The sequence below is a fragment of the Entamoeba dispar genome, genomic scaffold (assembly GCF_000209125.1).
Source record: "Entamoeba dispar SAW760 scf_1105229459701 genomic scaffold, whole genome shotgun sequence".
NCBI classification, from domain to species: domain Eukaryota; phylum Evosea; order Mastigamoebida; family Endamoebidae; genus Entamoeba; species Entamoeba dispar.
The window spans coordinates 330,685-339,000 of NW_001853824.1; the positions used below are offsets into that span (position 1 = coordinate 330,685).

General features: G+C 26.5%; 6 protein-coding genes across 6 annotated transcripts, besides 12 other annotated features; 2 read left to right on the forward strand and 4 right to left on the reverse strand.

The window, feature by feature from the left end:
• Window positions 1-145: 145 nt before the first annotated feature.
• On the reverse strand, window positions 146-1,216 carry EDI_093830 (transmembrane protein 184A, putative; the record flags this gene model as incomplete). Its single annotated transcript, XM_001736286.1, has 1 exon — window positions 146-1,216. One exon carries the CDS (start codon window positions 1,214-1,216, stop codon window positions 146-148), a length of 1,071 nt encoding a protein of 356 aa, XP_001736338.1.
• A 152-nt stretch (window positions 1,217-1,368) lies between these two features.
• Window positions 1,369-2,009, reverse strand: EDI_093840 (uncharacterized protein; the record flags this gene model as incomplete). Its single annotated transcript, XM_001736287.1, has 3 exons — window positions 1,369-1,522; window positions 1,574-1,867; window positions 1,915-2,009. The coding sequence occupies 3 exons, from the start codon at window positions 2,007-2,009 to the stop codon at window positions 1,369-1,371; spliced, it is 543 nt and encodes a 180-aa protein (XP_001736339.1).
• Window positions 1,879-1,901: a sequence feature (AT_rich).
• Window positions 2,010-2,154: 145 nt separating the features above from the next.
• Window positions 2,155-2,199: a sequence feature (AT_rich).
• Window positions 2,200-2,291: 92 nt separating this feature from the next.
• EDI_093850 (uncharacterized protein) lies at window positions 2,292-2,957 on the forward strand (the record flags this gene model as incomplete). Its single annotated transcript, XM_001736288.1, has 1 exon — window positions 2,292-2,957. One exon carries the CDS (start codon window positions 2,292-2,294, stop codon window positions 2,955-2,957), a length of 666 nt encoding a protein of 221 aa, XP_001736340.1.
• A 51-nt stretch (window positions 2,958-3,008) lies between these two features.
• Window positions 3,009-3,080: a sequence feature (AT_rich).
• Window positions 3,081-3,175: 95 nt separating this feature from the next.
• Window positions 3,176-4,009, forward strand: EDI_093860 (uncharacterized protein; the record flags this gene model as incomplete). Its single annotated transcript, XM_001736289.1, has 1 exon — window positions 3,176-4,009. One exon carries the CDS (start codon window positions 3,176-3,178, stop codon window positions 4,007-4,009), a length of 834 nt encoding a protein of 277 aa, XP_001736341.1.
• Window positions 3,412-3,433: a sequence feature (AT_rich).
• An 83-nt stretch (window positions 4,010-4,092) lies between the features above and the next one.
• Window positions 4,093-6,042, reverse strand: EDI_093870 (cylicin-2, putative; the record flags this gene model as incomplete). The annotated part of the gene is made up of 1 exon (XM_001736290.1): window positions 4,093-6,042. One exon carries the CDS (start codon window positions 6,040-6,042, stop codon window positions 4,093-4,095), a length of 1,950 nt encoding a protein of 649 aa, XP_001736342.1.
• Window positions 4,666-4,838: a microsatellite.
• Window positions 4,840-5,020: a microsatellite.
• Window positions 4,976-5,141: a microsatellite.
• Window positions 6,043-6,068: 26 nt separating the features above from the next.
• Window positions 6,069-6,194: a sequence feature (AT_rich).
• Window positions 6,195-6,452: 258 nt separating this feature from the next.
• Window positions 6,453-6,485: a sequence feature (AT_rich).
• Window positions 6,486-6,642: 157 nt separating this feature from the next.
• Window positions 6,643-6,718: a sequence feature (AT_rich).
• Window positions 6,719-7,201: 483 nt separating this feature from the next.
• Window positions 7,202-7,253: a sequence feature (AT_rich).
• Window positions 7,254-7,289: 36 nt separating this feature from the next.
• Window positions 7,290-7,339: a sequence feature (AT_rich).
• A 244-nt stretch (window positions 7,340-7,583) lies between these two features.
• EDI_093880 (midasin, putative) lies at window positions 7,584-8,297 on the reverse strand (the record flags this gene model as incomplete). The annotated part of the gene is made up of 1 exon (XM_001736291.1): window positions 7,584-8,297. One exon carries the CDS (start codon window positions 8,295-8,297, stop codon window positions 7,584-7,586), a length of 714 nt encoding a protein of 237 aa, XP_001736343.1.
• Window positions 8,298-8,316: the final 19 nt, after the last annotated feature.

Genomic DNA, 8,316 nt, shown 5'->3' on the forward strand with positions numbered 1-8,316 from the left:
TTAATTCCTTTTTAACAGAGAAAAAAAAGAATCGATTAAATTGTTCTTACTTTAATTGGTATTTTTCGATTTGTTTTCTCCACATAATCCTTACGTAATTATAAGATATTTTTATAACAACAAATCAATGAAATGATAAAAGTATTCAATTATCAAATAATGCATTTGAATAATTATCAATTGATAATCCATGTGGACATCCCATTCCTTTAAAGTTCCAAAAAGTAAATACATCTTTAAGGGCAAATAAGAAATTTCCCCAATATCCCCGTTCTGGTTCTCCTTCTTTCTTTTTATCAAGATATAAAGCAACTTCTTTTATTTGTACTACTGCAACACTCTTTAATGGGAATACCACTGGTGAGACACAATCTAAATAGATCATTTCAATTAAAAACACAACACCAGCTACACGTGATTCATAATCTACTGGCTTAAGATCTAATCCAGTAAAGAGATTAAGGAAATGTTGAATTCCAGGATTCTTTGAAATTATTAATCCAATAATAAATTCTTGTATTAAATTAAGGAACATAGCAACTTTAATCCATAAAAAGATTTGAACTGGTCTTACTGCAACTACTGCCTTTGAAATACATCTAAAGAAGAATAACAATACCCACAAAGCAACAAACATACTAAATAATCCATATAATCTCAAAAACACTTTTGGTCCTTCCCTTAATAAATTGAATTGAACTAATACAGCTTTAAGAATAGAAAGAATAGGTTTTTGAATAGCAAATTGATAAACACATATCTTTGTTATTAATAACATTTTTTTGACACCAGGAACAGGAACATTACAACAACATAAACGATTAACTCGTGGAATTAAATGAGAAACACATCTAGTTAAACAAGGAGCTTCTCCACAACTAGATAATAATAAGAAATAAAATGTTAAAACAACATATACCTCATAGAAGTCTCTTGCTAATTGTAAGAAAACAATGTACCTATATCTAACAAAAAGTTGACAGTATGATACAATAGCATTAATAGGAATCATAAAGAGTAATCTGACATAAAATTTTTGAATAAACCCTTGGTGATAATTAAAAAGGTGTTGAAAGATTAAAAAATTAGATGGAATAAACACCATTAAAAATACTGGTAGTAATAACGATGGAACAAAAGCTCGAAAAACCTCTTCACTGGGATTGTCTGAATTATTTGACTCTGTTCCAAGAAGTAAATTGAGTAGATCTTCCATGAGATGGATTTATAAGATGATTCATTTCTTTTCTGAAAAAGTCTTTCATATTGAATTTTCAAAAAAAGGTTTTTGTGTTCCAAGAAATTTAATTTAATTAATGGTTTACATTTAATTTGATAACCAAAATTGGAAGTTTTGAATACTATGATTTAATCACGTTTTGTTACTTCATATTTGTTAGGAAGATATAAAATAATCATAGAAATTCCCCCAATAATTGTTAATGAGATAAAAAAGAAAAACATCACAGCAACAACATGAGACTCATTTTTTGATATACACACTATTGGTGATGTCATTTTTCTTTAACTATAAGTATTTGGTATAAAAAAAATTATTAAGCTTTGAACAAACATAAAGAGAGTAGAGTTGTCTATTGTGAACGATTCGACTTTTGTTTCTTCTTCTTTTGAACAATGAACTTCTATTACTGTAAATTGATTCCATTTAAAAGGTTGGTTGTATTTAAATGTCACTTGATCTCTTATTGTTGAAACACTTTGAGTTGAAACCAAAGAATAAGGAATTGGTTCATTCTGTCCTTCTTGTAAAACAACGTTATACAAACGAGTATTATTAAAATCAAAAGGCTCACAAATATTAACCCATAGCGTTGTATCATTTTTATAAAATTTATAAGTTTCTCCACTATTGGTAAGTTAATTTAAATAAAAAATTAAAAGATAGAATCGAACTTTGGTTTTATCAAAGAGGAAAAATCATAAATACCATCAAAACAAGGATAACGTGCCCAAATAATTTGTATAGAAAAAAACAGTAATAGAATCATTATCTTTTTTTCTAAATAAATTAATGAATATAAGTTTAAGATTTTTTCTAATCAAAATGAAAATTAAAAAGTATCAGACACGTCGAATCTACATATTTTCTTTCAGTCCGCCCGACGTATAAGTCATCATCTAGTATAGATATTGAAATTTATATAAGTAAAAATATATTTATTCTGAAATAAAAATTATGACAAAAACAACCAGGGTACACAAAACTTAAAAAGAAATAACTAAAAAGTTAGTTGCAAAAAGTATCATAATTAATGAAGATTAAATGTTTAATGATAGACCATGATGACACAGCTGTTAATTCTACAGAACTTATTAACTATCCTTGTTATGTTGAATTCATGAAAAAATATTATTCAGATAAACCAATTCTTACAATAGAAATGTGGTATGAAATGTTATGGGATATTGGGTTATCAGAGTATTATAAAAACCAAGTTGGATTAACTGATGATATGGTTCAATTGGAACATAGTTATTGGAAAAATTATATTTCTGAAAAACCTCGACCACCATTTTTTGATGGTTTTATTGATTTACTTAAACGTTTTAAAGAACAAGGAGGAATTGTTGCTGTTGTTTCTTTTTCATCTAAAGACGTTATTCTTAGACACTACAATGAAGCTACTAATGGACAATTTATTCCTGACGAAATTTTTGGTTATCAACACGGACATCCTGAATTTTCTAAACCTAATACTTATCCAATTGAACAACTTATTAAGAAGTATGGTTTTAAACCAGAAGAAATGGTAATGGTTGATGATATGAAAGAAGGATTAATAATGGCAAATCGAGTCAAAGGTGTTAAATCAATTGGAGTTCAATATAGTGAAGGTCATGGAAAAACAGTTGATAAAATGAAAGAATACTGTGATTTTATTGCTTATAAAGTAAATGATATTGCTGATTTTATTGGACTTACTACAGAAGAATAATTTATTTATCTTTCTCATTTACCAAAAACTCAGACTTTTTCTTATAATCAGATATTTTTGTTATTAATAACATATTAATATTATAATTATTTATAAATAATACTTAATGAAAATAAAATAAAAGATGCATAAAATGGAAATTGAAAAAGTTCAAATAATTGATATTTAAATGAATAATCAAAAACTAATAAACTTTAACTTTAAAATTGAATTATAATATGGAGTTCAAAGATCCTTATAAACTTGTTCAACAAATTTTTACACCTTTATCTTATTATATTCCAGAAAGTTTTAAAGCAGAGAAAAAGAATGCTAGATATGGTTTTTTTTATGGGATATTTCAAACTACTATTGAATCAGCTTTCTTTGGTCAAGTTATTAATTATTCATTTTTAACACATGAAGCACATAAAAAATATAATTGGAATCCAACTATTGTTTATAAAACATTTCCAAAAAATTTAAATAATTTAATTCCATATTATTCCACTACCCGTGCCCTTCAATGTGGTTATCCAAAAACACAAAAAAGAAATTGGATGATTAGAATATTAACACCTGTTATTGTTCTTCCATATGAACATGTTTTATCATTCTTTACTCATAAACTAATTCCAAGTATTCCAAGACCAATTTGTTCAGTATATCAAAATATTATTCCATTTACTATGATGGAGCTAATATTAGAAACTTCTTCATCAATTAAACCAACTGTTCAAAAAACATTAAATTGTATTCTTTCAAATGGATGGGCACAATTAGGAACTGCTGCTATTGGAAATGCATTTGGTTATTTAATGAATCACCCAGCATTTATCATTAATACTTTTATGAAACAACACCCTGAAATGGGATTTATTCAATCGGTCAAATATATTTCTACCACTAAAGGAATTAAAGGGTTTTATACTGGATCAATTCATAGATGTACCAGAGCAGCCCATTCAGCAGCAGTTACAAGTCTTGCTGGTGTTGCATTTGATACTTTATTCCTTAAAAAGAATAATTCAAAAACAGTTTCTAAAAGGATGAAACTTTTCTGGCTTTTTTAATAAATGAGAAGTTCTTTGAGGAATTTGACTATGAAATCAAATGAAAAGAATAAATTGAATTACTTTTTTTCTTCATCAATAGTTCATTTAGTATTTGATAAAATAAATTTAATAAATCTGCGACTGTAGTGACTTGGTGAAACACTAGACACTTGATCAGCTCCTCCTGCAGCAACTCCTTTTACTACTGTTTCTAACTTTTTTCTAGCTGTATAATCCATTAAAATATCTATTATTCCTAAATAATATAACTCACCTGTAAGTTCTCCCTTACTATTTCGTGCAAGTAACCCCCCTTCATAATCAGTAAATATAAAATCTGCTGGTTTAGGTATTTCTAATGATTTTAAAAATTCTTGGGCATCAGCAACTTTATCGCTTTTCTTTCTACGGCTTTTTGTTAATGAGGTAGAACCCTCTTTGGATAAATTTTTATCAACTCTTTGTTCTGTAAATACTGTAGATGCCCTAGGTCGTTTAACTACTTGCTTTAACTCTTCCTTTGTTGACTTAGTCGTTTCTACACTTCCGATTGATGATGTTTCTGTTACATCTTTTTTGCTCATTGATTGTGTTGATGTAATTGAACTTAGAGCTACAGACGATTCACTTTTCTTTGATTCGTCTTTTGTCTCTTCTTCAATTGTTTGTTTTTGTTCTTCTTGTTTTTGTTCTTTTTGTTTTTGTTCTTTTTGTTTTTGTTCTTTTTGTTTTTGTTCTTCTTGTTTTTGTTCTTCTTGTTTTTGTTCTTCTTGTTTTTGTTCTTCTTGTTTTTGTTCTTCTTGTTTTGATTCTTCTTGTTTTGATTCTTCTTGTTTTGATTCTTCTTGTTTTGATTCTTCTTGTTTTGGTTCTTCTTGTTTTGGTTCTTCTTGTTTTGGTTCTTCTTGTTTTGATTCTTCAATTGTTTGTTTTGATTCTTCTTGTTTATTTATATTTTGCATTGACTCTTCTTGTTTAGAACCATTTTCTTTTTCTTCAGTTTCGTTACTTTTATTTTCATCTTGTTTTTGAGCTGGTTCTCCTGTTATATTATCCTTGGTATTTTCTATTTTATCTTTGTCTTCTTTTTCTTTATGTTTTCTTTCTTTATCACCTTCTATAACCTTTTCTTTTTTTGTTTTATTTACTTCAATACCAAGTTTTTTACAAGCAAATTCTAGTTCTTCATCAGTTAAATTATGAACACCAACAAGCATACTATAATCAATAAGATGCATTTTAGCCATTAGTCCACTATCTTTTTCCACTTGTTCTTTAAAAGGTTGAAGAAGTTTTGGCCCTATATGTATTTGAGCTTTTTGTTCGACAAAATCAAGGTCTTTAAAACAAGGAGATTTTTTACTTCTTTCTTTTTCGTTAGCCTTTCGACCATACATAGAACCTTTTAAATCAAATTTATATTGAAGAGGGAAATTGTCATTAGGAAATAGATTATTCATAACAACATAACGATACTCTTCATCTTTTTGTGGTTTAATTCTAAACATACCATAAAATCTAGGAATAAGAGTTTGTGGATTTTCTTGAATATAAGAAAAGTATAACGGAAATATTTTACATAAAATCTTTTCTTCTCTTTTTGGAATAACTTTAATAACAAATTTATGGTCTTTTGTAAACATAAACAATGACCCACTCTTTCCCGATCCTAGATTTGGTGGTGTTAAATTTCCTTCTCCACAAATTGATTCAATCATTGATTCTGGTGTTAATCCAAAAAATCTCCTGACAATTGCAAATGCCATTGGTGAATATTCTTTAGCTACGTATTCTCCTACTTCTTTTGGTGTTGTCATTGCATTGTCTTTTTGACCACAAATATCTTTTCCTCCTTTTTTAGTAAATTTAGTGAATGGATATGTTTTAAAAATATATTTCTCATTCTTTAATTCAGGTAATGTTTTTCCTTTATATCTCTCAAAATCGTTATCACTTACATGAACTTTACTTAAATAATATTTTACTTGATGTTGAATACCTAAAACTAAAGCCATTGCTGTTTGTGAAATTTCTTTTGTTTCGATACTCATACTCAATGAATTCATTTTTTTAGTTCTTTATTATTAAAAAATAGATTATTCTAATAAATTAAAATTTAAAAAAACTAAAAATAATTGTTTAATATAAAAAATTTTTAAATTTCTTATAAATTGAGAAGTAAAATATATTAACTTTTATTTTTCTTTTTGATTGAATTACCTATTCTTAATTTTTGAACAACATTACCTCAAATAATTATTACTGAACAACACTCTTTTTCAACTATCGTTTGTTAAGTTAAAGCTTTTTCTTTAAAAAAACATTAAAAATCCAATGAACTACCTTTTCTGTTTCATAAAAAAATATCTTCTTAAATAGAAATTCAAGAAATAAGGAGAAAAGAAACTTTTTAAAAAGTTTAAATACAGTTCTTAAATATAAGGTAATGGGAAGATTATTGTTATTAAATATTCTTTTATTTATATTTTATTTAGTTATGCACAATTCTAATAACAATAATGCCTTAGAATAAAACAATGGGTTTTGAAAACACCTTTATCTGAATAGAACTGATGTAAAGTGATTGAATATAGCTTTGATACAATGTTTTATAAGGTGATCAAAACCATTCAAACCCTAAAACAAGAACGAAAATAAAAAATAAGAAAATTCTAACAAATAGATTTTTAAATTAACATTTTTAAAAATAAAATACATAAATATTATGAGAGATCTCATCTATCAAAATTTTTAGATTTTTCTAAATGAATACATTTATCCTTCTTTATTGTTTACTTATTTCTGTTAATGCTTTTGGTGATTCTAGCTCCATTGAAGAGTCAAGTGAAATATATGGAACTGAGTTTTGGGTTTCTATTGGATGTGTCATTGCTCTTGTTGGACTGATTTGTAGTCTTATTATAATATTCGCTATTATGATTATCGTAAAAAAATACAGACATAAAAATGAAGAGTATTTTGCTATCAATTGAATAAATTATTAGCCAATATTTGTTGTCCTATAAAAAAGAAGATACGGTTGTAGCTTAATTAGGATTAGATCCTTATATAAGGGTTACTCTAAAAAAGCCATATTCTTTTTGAATATTGTACTGAGACAGAAAATATATCTTAGATTAATTTCAGTAAATAGATTTTATTAATCTACATAACTAACACCTTTCAGTAAGAATTTGATAAGAATAAGAGAATAATAAAACAAATACAAAAAATAGTAATTAATTATTTTCTTTTTAAATTTGTGTGTCATTCTGATATTCTTTGATTGTATGTTTTGAAAATAAATACTAAAAATCTTTTTTCTAAAAATAAAATATTTGTAAAATTCAAGAGTAGAACCAACTGTATTTCTACAACTTCAGTAATTGTAGGATGGTTTTCTTATAATGTAGACATTTATTTAATAACAAAGACATACATAAATCAAAGTTATGGAATTATTATAATTGTTGAATTTAATAACAAGAATAGGAATAAAGATAGATATCTATTTTTCAATATTATCTAAACTAGTCTTAATGAGTAAAAAGAATAAAAGTAAATAAAAAATTAATCAATTCAATCGTATATTTTAGTTTTGAGTTGTCATTTCAAACCATTGTCTCAATGCTTCAGCTAAAACATTAGGTAAAGTGTTTAAGTCATGAAGAATGATGTAGTGAGGGAAAGGGAAAGTGTCCATATAATGTTCTACATTAACTTTTCCATTTTCAAAGTTAACGCTCTTCATTTCAAGAATTGATTCATTAGAAGGATTATCTAAGACAATGAAAACAACAAAAGTCTTCATTGAAGAGAAATCTCTTAATATTTTAGAAATACCATTTTTATCAGAGAATCGTCCATCAGAGAGGATAAAAATAATTTGTTTTACATCCAATTCAATAGAAGGATTATATCGTTGACAAACAAGTCCACTTTCATGTAAATAGACATATAAAGATTTCATTAATTTAACCATATCAGTATTGTTTTGATTAAATTGGAATTCTTTAACAATTCTTGCTCCATCTTCCTCATTAAATGTAGTTCCAAACTTTTGAACACATTTTACATCTTCTCCAAATCTAACAACACTTAACTCTCCTACTTCTAATTTAGTTAAAGCACTAGATAATAAAGCAATTGTTTCTAATGCCATTTCTCCAGCATTATTTATAACCATTGATTGAGAATCATCTATTGCAACTAATATTTGATAATCTCTTTTTTGTGCTCTTGTTCTTCTAAGCCAAATTTTATCCTTTTTAAATCCAGAAGCAATGTATGGAATTACTTTCTTCATATTAATTTCTTCCAGTTCT